At 43.8% G+C, this 13654-nt stretch overlaps 1 protein-coding gene across 1 annotated transcript in view; it reads left to right on the top strand.

The window, feature by feature from the left end:
* Fam184b (family with sequence similarity 184 member B) overlaps positions 1 to 13654 on the top strand; it is a 101005-nt gene that overhangs the window by 65975 nt on the left and 21376 nt on the right. Inside the window, exons 7-8 of the mRNA XM_021211026.1 lie at positions 9959 to 10050; positions 11981 to 12110. Coding sequence (XP_021066685.1) covers positions 9959 to 10050; positions 11981 to 12110 — 222 coding nt within the window. The remainder of the gene's footprint in view (positions 1 to 9958; positions 10051 to 11980; positions 12111 to 13654) is intronic.

Raw genomic sequence — 13654 nt, 5'->3', positions numbered from 1 at the left:
TGGCGGCCTGCTGTTACCCCAGATGACGCCACGGGAAAGGCAGGGCGCAAGGGAATGGAAATCTACCCAGCACATGCGCAGCTGCCTTGTTTGTATGTTAGAGCGCAGGACATCAGCGCTATCTTGTAATGGCGAATGTGAGGGCGGCTCCCCACAAAATTCTTTGGGAAGGAAGCCAGCTGGCCACTGGCAGATCATAGAATAATGTGTCTGGTAAACCAAAGAAAAGCTAGGATTGCCAGCAGCCTGAGTGATGGATAGGCTGGGGGCAGGTTCACCCTTAGAGCTTGGGAAAGGAACCAATCCAGCCAGCACTTTGCCTTCAGACGTCTGGTCTCCAGAGCGAGAAGAGAATACATTTCTATTGTTTAAGCCAAGAACCAGTGGAAATTCATCACTGCTGTCCTAGGCAAATAATACAGCTTCCTGCAAATGTAACACACGGGGCCCAGTCTCCACCCTTAGGTCTACCTGCAAGGGACATAAGCAAGACTGCTGTGACAGGAAATAGCCACAGGGAGGGCTGGGGGCTGTTACTGTTGTGGTTGGTGCTGGACAGATTCAAGGCTCCCTCCCTCACATTTTTTTTCCTCTGCTAGGCAGCCTGCTCAGGAGGAGATTAATCTGACAAGTTTTTTTTTCTTTTTGAAGCCACAAGGATAATTCCTCCGAACTCCATTTCCTTCATGGTTTTTGCAAATGGATTTTGTGCTGATTTTCTTCTCCCTAAGCATTTGGCACTGCTGAGGGGGCACATAAAAAAGAAAAGACTGTTAACGTCAGCACATGTCACTGGGGGTATAGAAGGGCTGGGAAGGAAAAGAGAAATATCCCTAATTAATGCACAAAAATATAAAAGTTATCTGGCTCTCTACCGTACCACAGAGCTGGCAGCTTAAATTCTGGGGCCGTGCCTCAGTTCCCCGTTGAGGTGCCTTATGTTGTTGAATAAATTCCTCTAGCCTTAAAACCGAAACAGAAGATAAGAGAATCCAGGTGATAAAACACAGCTTTCTGGATGTGGTCATTAATCTGGGACTCAGTTCCCCTGGGTCAGCTAGACACATTCTAAGCAGGATGCTGCAAAAGCCATTACCAATTAGCAGCTCTCTTGGTTCTAGAAAAAGATGAGCCATTGGACGGCATTCTGCATTTTCTTCTCAAGTTTTCTAAATGGATCTCTCTAAACTAGGTCAGTAGAGTGACTTTCCTTGGCCAGGTGATTGGCCTACCCAACTGGACTAATTCTTAAAGAAGTTAATCTACCCAGAGACAGCTTCCATTCTGTCAGCAAGTAGGTAACAGCTTTCCCCCAATGGGTTTCCAGTGCTGCTGTAACAGAGTGAGCCTTAGTTAAACAGATATTTACCAGGGAAAACATAAGCCAAGAATTGAGTGAATAGGAGTTGAATAACACTTAGACTGAAACTGGTCAATTATAAAGCCCTGTTTCCCTCTTTGACTTCATTAGAGTATTAATCAATCCATTTTATAGAGGAGGAAAACAGAGGCGAGAGTAGCTAGGTGATTCCCACATCCCTAGCAGCCGAGCCAGGATGCAACCACTGGAGTTGACACTGTCATGTTCTTAGTGTATAACAGACCCTCAAACCTTGCAGAGAGAAGGGGCCTCGACTCTCTTGGGATTTAAGTGACAGGACATCTTCTGTTGCCTCTGGTACTGGACAGGCAGAGAACCTGTCAGTAGCCCCTTTTGTCCTCATGTCATGCTAGAAAAGAAGCCTAGAGAACCAGAGACTACATCTTCCCCAGGGTGGGTACTTCCTGCTCTCGGGCTATTCTCATCCACTCTGCCTGAGAAACCTGGAGATGTTCTTATTCTTCCATAGTTCCTTAGCAACTAGCCTTATTACCCAGCATTCAAGAGAAAAAATTCCCCACATAGCTGATCTTTTCACAGGTTCTATGGAGAGTTGCTAAGAAAAGTTGCCCCTAGAATACTCCAGTACTTCTCAGTTCCTCTGGGTAATTACTGCAGGAAGGTAGAGCAGAACTGTCTGAGTTCCTCATTGATGAGATTAAATAAGGCAGGGATAATCTAAAGATGAAACACCAATACACTTTAGGAAGACAGTATAGCAGGCTGTATTTTTGAGAAAAAATGCACACACATGGGTATCAGCAAATAACCAGGATGATGAACACGAATCTAACAGTCTCAGTCACCTGTACATAAGCCAGTACTATCACTGTAGTTCAAGATGCCTCTACTTCGCTAATTGGCTTTTTTATGGTAGAAAATATTTTGGTGTGGGGATGGACTATGTACTGTCTGATGGTTCTAGTTCTGCTCACCAAGTAAGAGTAGTATATCCTCCTAAACAAAATGTCTCCAGACACCACCAGATGTCTCCTAGGAACAAAATTGCCCCCGTTGAGAACTGCTGCTACAGATTCTATAGCAAATCCTAGAGAAGTCAAAAAGAGATTGAGTTAGCTCACCATAAAACCCAGCCTCCATCTGACCTTATTAATCTAGAACATTGTCCAGAACTAAGCTCAGCTTCTATGTGGAGGTGCAGTCCTCTCTGACATGGAGTTGCAGGACAGACCTGTGGGGCCATGGGTGTGGGAGAAAGAAGGAGTCCAGCCAGAGTCCAGCCAGAGTTCTGGTGCTCTGGGCAGGTGAATTCGGGAGGACTGTCGCATGCTTTCCACACAGCCCCTGGTGGGTGTCTGGCTGTGTGAAGCCACTGACCCCAGCTCAGCGGGTAGGCAGTCCTAGGCACCAGGTTCCCAGCCTCTGGCATCCCACACTGGATACCGCAGAGGAGCTAGAACAAATGGGAGCCCCTGGCAGATCCATCAGCTCCGGGGCCAAAGGGAGGAGAGGGCAAGGGGAGAGGGCACTTGGTGGTTCCCACGCAGGCGAGAGTCCTTGGTCCAGTCCGTGGCTGGAGTGCAGGAAGGCCTTCTGGCGGGAGGTCAGACATGGCTCATTAAGAGAAAGCCTATCCCATTGTTTAAGCACAGTAGGCCTTGATGAGCAGAGACAGTCTATGGTTTTAGAGCTTTATTGTAGAAAGGCAGGGGGAAAGAGAGAAGGTAGAATGAGAGAGAGAGAGAGAGAGAGAGAGAGAGAGAGAGAGAGAGAGAGAGAGCAGCCATGGCCATGTGGAGAGTGGGGGGAAGGGAGAAAGAGAAGGAGGGCTAGAGAGTAAGAAAGGTGAGAGCTTAAAGAGAGCAAGGAGGGGCCAAGCAGCTCCTTTTATAGTGGGCTGTGCTATCAGGTAACTGTGGGGAGGAGCATACCTGGCTATAGTCAGGTAACTGTGAGGGTGTAGTCTAGCCAGAATGCCAGAAGCTTGGGACATTGTGTGACTGATAGTCACAGAATTATGGGGTTGGGGGCTCTGTAGTGTCAGGCACCTGGCTCTGGGAATGTGGCTCGCTTTTCTATCCCTTGTAGAGTTCTCTGCTGGGTCTCCAGAGCAAACCTCATTTAACCAAAGTAGGCTGCCTATCACAGTCCCACACAGACCTCCACAATTGTCAGTTTTATTTGATTTAGTTCATTATGTATGTCACTCAGTTTTTTAGTTCGTTATGTATGTCATTCATTTATTCATCATGAAATATCTAGGAAGTGCTGGCTCCTGAACTGGAGGGTGTAGCAGAGAAGTGTGTGAAACAAGTACCTTTAAAGTGATATAGACCCTGTTAATAGAATTAAGCATCTCAGCATTATGGTTTCTAATAGGCAGATATTTTATACCTTGAAGGTGTTATATTTTCTCTTTCAAATAATGTTTTCTTTTTCAAATTCAATCTGTGAGTATGGTATAGAATTCTCTATACAATTGAAAATTTTCCTTAACCCCATGTTCTTAGCCCAGAATAACTACTTGTTTTATCTCTCTTTGTGTATCTTTCTAGAGATGTAATGTATGTGTGCACACTTGATTATGAATATATTTTTCACTAACCATAGCATATTTTTGTTGGTCTACTGTTTTGTTGTTTTGTTTTGTTTGTTTGTTTTTTACTTTATATACCTGGAGTTTATAGCACATCAATACATGACATGTTACAGATTCACTTTTTACAAGTAACTTACTTAGTTTTCCTTTATAAAAGAAACCACAATATATTTACTCTTTTTCTTATGATGGGCCTATATTATAAAAAAAAACTCTTCAGTGACTAACACTGTAGAGGCATATAGATATGCAGTACGTAGACAAGCTCACTGACATAACAGCCGCCTGAGTTCTTACTGACTGGATAATCTTAGGCAGATATTTAGCATATGTTTGCTTTATTTTTCTCATGTATAAAATAAAGTTGAGGCTACCATCTACCTCAGAGGGGTTTGTGAAAGCCAAATGAAGTAGTATACGTCCAGTGTTGTAAACAGCACTTAGCATGTGTAATAACTCTTCATGCCGTAGGATTTGCTCATTCCTGTGGTGTATGGATATTTAACCTTGGTAGATATCACCATGCATTTTCCCACTGATATTGGTCCAGTGTGTGCTACCATCAGCAGCATGTGCAAGTGGCTATTTTAACACATTATGTCAATATAACAATTTCCAAAACTTTCTGAACATTGCCAATCAGAGTTTTAGAATTTAGTCCATATACTTTCATGAGAGCCCAATGAGAAACTTTGCCAAGGTCTAGATTTCATGTGCCCAACATCAACATGCTGTATTACAGCCAAACCTATAGCAACATGAATGATTCAGGGAGCAGGTCATACTAAAGAGCCTTAGAGGGGCTGATGGGCTGGTGGCACAGGGACACCAAAGCACAGTGTTAAATGCCAGCCTCCCCAGTCCTCCTCCTCCCCAGTAATAGTCTAGCTAAATTAAGTTCTATAACACTTAAGAGTCAGGGGTTTAAATTTAGGCTGTTGGTTGTCTGGCCAAAGTATCTTTGTGAGTCAAGAGTGATAAAAATAACAATGTTAATTGAGAGCAGAATTTTCACTCCCTAAGCATGTAGGAGATTGCTAGGTCTGGGTGTGGCTCTGGGGTGTGCCCCCACCAAGGTTAGTCAATGTCCAACTGAACCTTTTTCTTTGTTTCTTATGTTCACTGTTACAATTCTCTTGGGTCTATGGTGTTGTTCATTGATTTCCACAGAACCAGTCTAGTTTTTTGTAATTTTTGGAAGCCTCTTGGTACATGGATACTAAACTAGGGACAAAGAGGGGAGGAGAATGTTGTAGCAGCCCATGCCTTTGTTCTCAGCAGAAAGAAAAGAGAAGTGCTGTGGTCACTGTTCCTGATGTCATTCCACTCCCAAGAGTGCGTGGGTATTTTCACTGTACAAGACATAGGGCTGGATGCCTAGCTGAATGAGGCCCAGGTTTCTCCTGGGAGGGCTCAAATTCTAAGGGGTAAAAATAGATCTTTATTTAAAGAATAAATAGGCCTAATGTTATTAGGCCTACAACAGTGGCAGAAAGGCTCTTGCATAGCCCTTGTGTGAGTAAGCGGGAGGGGAGAAGGTGGGGAGAGCAAGAAAGCACATGCTCTCTGGGAGGATTTAGGAAGGTATTCGGAAAAGTAACATGTGCTGACATGAGCTGACACTGGGGTTTGGGCATGATGTCACCAGAAAGAATTCTAGGAAAAAACACAGGATGAGATCCCCAAGGGCTGTGGAAATGGATAAAGGGGGTAACATTGGCCTAAGGAGCATCCTTTGCTCACTGGAAGCCCTATGTGACTTGCTAGACCCATACCTGAAGGAGTGTATGAATCCAAGCCATAAGCTATCCAAGAGGAAAACAACTGCAATGTCTCAAGTGTCCTCAGGCTGTGTGGGGTCAGCACTGTCCATCTGTTGTTACTCCAGGGGTCCAGTCCCATCACACTGGGAACAAGGCACGCTGATTTCACCTGTTGGAGAGTCCTGGCATCAGTGGAGATGCTCTGGAACCTCAGAAGACAGCATGGGGAAGGGCGGTAAATCCCATCTGGGACTGAGATAACGGTTCTGCCAACTATACCCCAGGCCTGCTCGGGAGCACAGGCAAATCTGAATAACTCCCCAAGATCAGTTCCAACATATATCATGGTGGTAAACACAGACAAAGACCTGACTTGGTGTCTACAGGCCTACAACAACGTCCAGGCACATGCAAGTAGTCTCTTCATTTTATGCACAAAGAATAAGGCCTTGTGCTGCTTCTTATAGTGAAATGGCAGCAATAACCCCTATCTACCATACCCCAGAGACTTGTGGTAATAGACAGCAGAAACCATATGACAGCATTTCTTGGAAACCATTAGGCATTCAATAAATGTAAGGTGACTTTATAGTATCTATTACAAAACCCAGCAATCATTTCAGCAAACACAATTACATTAGATGTTCTATTTTAAGATGAATAAAATGCTACCTCTGAAAGATTGTCAGCTGAACTTTAAAATGACTTTGAATGTTCCTGTCCAGGAGATTTCCTGGTGGTTAAGTTTTTCTTTAAACTAGGGAAAAAAAAAATCTAGATGAGGTTAAGTAATGGGCAGGTTTTAAAATAGCCACCGTTGCTTGGAAGAAGCTCTCGGGTGGACATTTTGGAAGAGAAACAGAGTTGGAGTTGTTTATTTTTCTGTGTGCACTGATTGTACTCAGGCCCTTGTTGCAGTGGAGAGAGCACTGGGCTGAGCGTAAGAACTCAATGGAGAGCAGGAGAAAGTGATCCAGGGGTAGCATGTGATAGCCTCGGGCCCTTAAGCTAGGAGTAGCATTCCTGCTGGGGGCTTGCTAGGATGCTAAGTCAGTAACAACTACAGACTAGTGAGAGTCTATTCCAGTTGGAGTTCAGAAAAGTGGACAGCGGAAAGTTCAGAGACCTGCACTGTTCTAACATCGTCACTAGGCTTGGAAGGGCTCATTCAGCCATCCCTTATTGTTCCCCACAATCAAGTTCATTTGTGTAATAGTCAAGTATTACCCTGGTACCTTTTTAATTAAAAATTATTTTATCTTCATGTATATGTGTGTACAACATGTGTGGCCTGATGCCTACAGAGTCCAGAACAGAGTTTCAGATTCCCTGGAACTGAAGCAACAAATGGTTGTGAGCCACCATGTGGTACTTGGAATCAAACCTGGGTCCTCTTTTTAAAAATAACAGCTTGTGTTCTTAACAGCGGAACCATCTCCCCAACCCACCTTTCAGATCTGTTTGACCTGAAACACCAGGTGCACAAGGTCAGGGCAAGGGGGAGATCTGTTTTTTTATGGTCTCTTAAGATTGTCAAGCTATGTGTCCCTTCCCCATGCTGGACCACATGTTTGTGGGAATGATGATGCTGGTTATTCTTTCAGCATCTGATGGTCAACACCTTTCAAATAAACTTGGACCTGACGTGAAAGTTGATGATGGTGTACGGGCTAGTTTTGCTGGAGTTATCACAGAAAAATGAGTTTCAGTTAGGGAAATGCCTCCAGGAGATCCAGCTGTAAGGCATTTTCTCAATTAGTGATCAAGGGGGAAGGTCCATCTCTGGGCTGGTAGTCTTGGTTCTATAAGAGAGCAGGCTGAGCAAGCCAGGGGAAGCAAGTCAGTAAAGAACATCCCTCCATGGCCTCTGCATCAGCTCCTGCTTTCTGACCTGCTTGAGTTCCAGTCCTGACTTCCTTGGTGATGAACAGCAGTATGGAAGTGTAAGCCAAATAAATCCTTTCCTCCCCAACTTGCATCTTGGTCATGATGTTTTGTCCAGGAATAGAAACCCTGACTAACAGATGGGAACAGACAAGGTTATTATTTAGTCCCAGTAATTGAAAGGTTAGGTTAGGAAAGTCCTAAAACACACCTTTGTTTTAGAGGAACCCTCAGGTCTTTTTTTTTTTTAAATCTTCCTTTGAGGAAGATGCTGTGTTAGTCTGTTTTGTGTCGCATGAAATACCTTAGGCATCTTTACAGCCTTGTAAAGAGTTTTATTTAACCCATTTTGAAGTGTGGCTCAGCCACAGTGAAAGTCTATGAAAGAGGGCCCAGGCATAAGAACTCACCTACAAAACAGGAATGCAGAGAGAATCAGTTTGGGGCCCTTGTTACTACTTGCCCTTTCCAAAACTCACTTAGTGAAACCAGCATTCCCTTCTTAGTCTTGTATCTCCGTGACCTAGAACTGTTTGCCAGGCTGTACCTTTTAAGGGTCCCGTGAGTTCCTATGACGTCTAACTGTGGACAGCCTCCAACACTGGGACGCTTATAGGAACCCTCAGGGGCAAACCACACCTAAACAACAATAGAAATCTGTCTCCTGTGTTCATGAAGCTGGACATCAATGAGAATAAACAGAAAGAACTTCTGAGTTTACTTCCATGTTCAGTGAAGAAATTAAGTGCCATTTACCTCTCAGGTTGATCTGTCTGGTATTGTAGGAAGAACACTTGTCCTGTACTAGGCATCATTGTTGACCAAAGGCGCTGTCTTGTACAGCAGATCTCTAGGTGACAGCCACCTTACTTGAATGAAACTGTACTTCCATCTCAACACCACAGCCCCTGGGAATCATGATTCCACTGTCTAACTTGATTAACTTGACCAACTTTTGTTTCCCAAATAAGTGGACCGACATACTGTTTGTCTTTCCAAGGCATCAAGATCCATAAGAGGGTTAATGCAATGAGACTAGAGACTAGCCTAGGAAAGAAGGGAGCCCAAAGACTAAGGTCTGGGCAGAACAAGGGTTATAACAGAGGAGACTGGGCCAGGGCTGCTAGCGCAAGGTGGAGCAGAGAAAGCCCAGAAAAAGACTACAGTTCCCTGGCCTGCACTAACTAGTGGGGCATGCGTGTTTTGACTGGCTGGGCAAATGCAGTCTTGCATGAAAGAAAAGAGGGGTTGGGTAGCTCACATTCTACTGACGTCCAGTTAGCTAATCCCTGAGAACTGACAGTGTGTTTTCCATGTGCAAGTGGTCCACACTTACATGGTGGACTTTACTAGACATTACAGGGCATGAAAATGCAGAAGACTGTTTTGTTCCAGATCAAGCTGGGCATGGGAGCCCAAGGACCTAGCCTCCAGTTCACTCTCTTCCTAGCTTAGGCTCTTTACACCTCTTAGGATTTCAAGAACAGTTGGAAAATCACAGGTGCAAGCCAACATACTTGTCTACATTAATACTACCACTACTACTAACAACAACAACAAAGCCATGCAACTGTCTTTCAGGAAAAATAATCAGGTTGCAACTTACCACCAGTTGATGAAGCTTGAGAATAAATCTATCCAGCCTCTTATGTTCTTCAAGGACAGTGGCTTTCATAATAAACAGAAATATGAGGAAAAAAAGTCTTTGCCCTCTTCTGTTTCTGTGGAAAGGAGAGAAAGATAACACAAACAAATTCAATTGATTAAACACGCTGTGGCCTCACTGTGAGGAATAGTTTCCACTCTTCCCATTCCCCATCTGTCAGGACTTCCAGTCATTTGCAGAGTTCCAGGTTTTCTAATCCTGCAAAATGAGAAGGGAGCATGCTACAGCCTAGGGCATGCGTATAGCAGTAATGATGCCTACAGTTGCCTTCACTGACCACTGACTGAGTTCCAGGACTGCCCTTTGACTTTCCCCATGACTCCCTGGGTCAGGCCCACTAAGGACCATTTTTGTGACACACTCAGGACTATCTCGTAATGTGGTGAAAAGTTCAGACCTGATGTGGGAAGGCTCCATTGCATATCTCATAGCACGACTCACTGAGGTAAGAACTAGGCAAGGCACCTTTTCTTTCTTGGGTTTGTTTTACAGCCATGCGAATTACCTTGCAGACTGCGGATCTGACAAGGGTCAGAGCCCACGCAAGGCATACACCTACCTGGCTGTGTTCTAGGTACTTCCCCATCCCAAGCCTTCCCCTCCTGCACCTGCCAGTGGGGAGCCCAGTTGATCTCTGTAGGCTCTTTCACCTCTGCTTTCTGGGAACTTCAGGTAGTCTCATCTTATCATTGTTTTTGCTCTAGGACCCATGCTCAAGGCCAAAGAAACCTGCCCAAGATGAGGGCCTAGAGAAGCTGACAGATGAAGAAGAAAGCAGCAGCGATGAGGAAGAAAGGTACAGGCAGGCTGGCAGCATGAACATTCTCTGAGTGTGCCAAGCACGAACATTCGGAGGGGAAGGATATGTTTGTTCATTCATTCTGTCCTCGAGTGCTTATGTCTGGTCTTGCCCTAATGCTGAGAGAGAGAACAGAGTTGTATTCTCTCATCTCATCTCATCTCATCTCATCTCATCTCATCTCATCTCATCTCATCTCATCTCATCTCATCTTGCATGTTCTTCTGCACAGCTATGACTTTACATAAATTACCTTATTTAACTTTTACAATAGCATAAACAACATTTTATAAAGAACTTGAAACTCAAAGAGATTTATAATTCTACCCAAGATTCAAACCTAGAGGAGTGTATTAGTCAGGGTTCTCTAGAGTCACAGAACTTATGGAATGTCTCTGCATATTAAGGGAACTTATTGTAATGACTTACAGTCGGTAATCCAACTAACCCAATAATGGGCAGCTGTGGATGGGAAGTTGAAGAATCTGGTAGTTGCCCAGTCCCACCAAGATCTCCATGTTAAGATCCAGGTCAGAAACCTGTCTTCCAGCCTCAAGATCTGGATCACAGGTGAGCCCTCCATTTCTGGATTGTAGTTCATTCCAGACGTAGTCAAGTTGACAACCAGGAATAGCCATCACAAGCAGTTACCACCTTCTCTTGTTATTAAGAAGAAAAGTGTACTCTCTTACCAGAAGAAGCCCCCACCTATTCCATCTGTGTTAGCTGCTGCTTCTCAAAATATGAGATGTTTACCTCATGGGGAGCTACCTTTGTGCTTGGCTCACCCGTGCTTTGTTGGGTGCACATATGATTGGCTCCTAGCTGAGGGTGAGATGTTACTCCTCTGCCATGCTAGAGTTTTAAGTTTCTTCTTCAGACTTTTACATGCTGAGACCCAGGCTGAAGAAGTAGTCCCTGACTAGGGCATGTTGTTGTCATGGTAACATGACATTATGATGTATTTAATTATTTTAATTTTCATACAAGTATATTTTCTAAAGATTTAAAGTTTTTATTTTTTATTTATGAATATTTGCCTGCATGCATGTATATGCAGCTGAAGAGGCCAGCATAGATTGTCAGATCTCCTGCAGCTGGCATTACAGATGGTTGTAAGCTACCATGTGGATGTTGGAAACTGAACCCAGGTCCTCTGCAAGAAAAGCACATCCCCCTAACCACTGAGAAACCTCTCCATTTCTATATATACATATCTTATGCCTGTGTGTTAGGATCTTCTTTTCTTTGCAAAGCAGAGCCCTCATCCTCAAGCCCTTTTTCCTAGGGACTTTTATCCCCTAAAAGGGGGTTTTCCCCTGGCCCAATGTTCCTGTCATGAGAAATTTAAGGCCTTCATGTGACATCACTGCACATTGTTAAGGCAAACACATAACATCCCAATCTAAGCATTTTAATTTCTCGGCAAGTTCCAAAGTCGGAGTGAGGAAGGATGTCCTAAAAAGACATTTTGTCAGCATTTTATCTAAGATGAGAAACTATTTAAGCTTTTGACCATCTTTCAATAGGGAAAAGCCTATGTATAATCTCCCAGTTTACACTTAGAATAACCAGTAAAAATTATGAGCATGCTTTCAAAAGTGTGGAGGGCTGTACAAAATGTTGTGTCTTTTCTTTCTTTTCTTCCATATATAGAAAAAAATTATGAAACTTGGTTATATAGAGCTAGGTTTTGGAGCTCCCCATGACCTTCAGAAGAACTCAAAGCTCAAAGTCTCTTATTTTTTTAAGCACTCACTAAGATCAATGGAACCTTGAACAGTAAAACTTAGAACTTAAGTCAGGTTGCTTTTTGATAGAGGAAAACGTTTCTTACCCCAGTATCTCCTTCAGGAACTCCCTACTCGCAGGGAGGAGCAGTTGAAAGATCTACAGCCTTTAATCATTGTTGTTCATATCTTTGAAGGACTGGAGAATCGGTTAAGGAAAGAAGTGACCTACCACCTCCATTAGAGTCTGTGATGAAGGAGAAGGCAGTGGAGATTGGACATCAACCAGAGGACTGGCAAAGCCAAAGGACCAAACTACAAACGCAGGTAGATGGACAGTTCTGGATAGAATATATCTCACCCTTCACAAAGTGCAACTGTGCCTCCTACAGATAACCATGGAAAACATGCAGGGTCGATTTCCATCCCCCGGGGAGGGTGCTATAGGTCCAGGGCAGAGTAGACTCCTTGGTTTTGCTTATTCATTAAAAACTTCACATTCTCATGAGCACCTTCTCTCTACCATGAGGATCCATCAGTGAACAAATCAGGTAAAATTCCTTGTGTTTTATACATAGGGGATATTTACACATGCAGCAAGGGTGGAACAAAAAATAAGCAGTCTGTCCTTGGTTTCCATATCTGTAGATTCAGCCACCTTCAGGTTGAATATAATTGGTGGAAAGTGCATCTGTACTGAATGACTGCATACCTTTAATTTTCCAAATTTCCTAAGCAAAACATCTTAATAATGATTTATATAGCATTTGGTATTATAAGGTGTAGTGTGTAGTTTGGGCTACACCGCTTTGAGCTCCCCGCCCAGGAGCGATCTCAGATTCGTGAATGGAAAACACACACACACACATCCCAGTTAATCTTAAAATGTCATGACTAACTCAGTGACTACAGTGAGTACTCAATGAGTACAACCACAACAGTTGTGTAAATCATAGAGTATGATATACAATTAACATCCAGTCCATCATATTTGTCAACTAGAGAACGTACTCTACCATCATTCCTAACTCAACGAGTTTACGATTCTATACTGAATTATGTTTTGATTTTAGCCTGTAACATATCTGAAAACCATGTTTTTTAATTCTATATCATACATTTAATGTTAAACAACTTAAATTTGCTTATGGGACTATAATTAGTTTTCAAACCCCATCAGAAATCTGAGAACGAATTAAATATCACCTGGGCTGGGTATATAGGAAGCACCAAACACAGCTTCTCAAACTTGAACAATTGTAGAGACAGTTGACTACCTGGACAGCCCCCCATTCCCCAATCTAGGAAGGCTTTCATACATCTAGGACGGCGTGTATACACGATATACAGATACTATCCTGTTGTTAGTGGTCCCGGGACCGGTCCTCTGCAGCTACAGAGACACAGCTGCGTTTCCTATCTTTCAGAAGAGGCAGTAATACTAAACACAGCACATTAGGAGAACTTCAGGAAGGAAAAATCTCACAGAAGAGTGAGATCTAAGGTGTGGGAGGCTGGCCAGGGAACCTCTGCACGGTCTCAGGCTACAATCCCCTCTTTCCCAGCACTCTGGGCTCTGCCTGAGGAGTACTCTGGAGCACATGCTGCCAGAACATCTAAAGGCTTACACCCTCCCTAATTCTCTAACACTTACAAAGATGAAGGAGGTTCACTGAGGATGAGGTAGCCCTAGAAATGTTGCCTTTAAGTACAGTAGTCCTAGGGAGGGCAGGGCCCTGGCTTAGAGGCTGAAAGTCTGTCTCAGCATGTCTTCCAGTCTCAGCAGGCATTATGGCAATGCACCAGTGGCTACAGGGAGGACCTGCAGGCACACAAGCAGCTGTCAGACAGTGGTAGGGAGAAGCTTCAGC

Source organism: Mus pahari, chromosome 13 (assembly GCF_900095145.1).
Source record: "Mus pahari chromosome 13, PAHARI_EIJ_v1.1, whole genome shotgun sequence".
Taxonomy (NCBI): domain Eukaryota; kingdom Metazoa; phylum Chordata; class Mammalia; order Rodentia; family Muridae; genus Mus; species Mus pahari.
The sequence above is the reverse complement of the archived record's forward strand: the minus strand, read 5'-3'. Positions and strand labels throughout refer to the sequence as shown.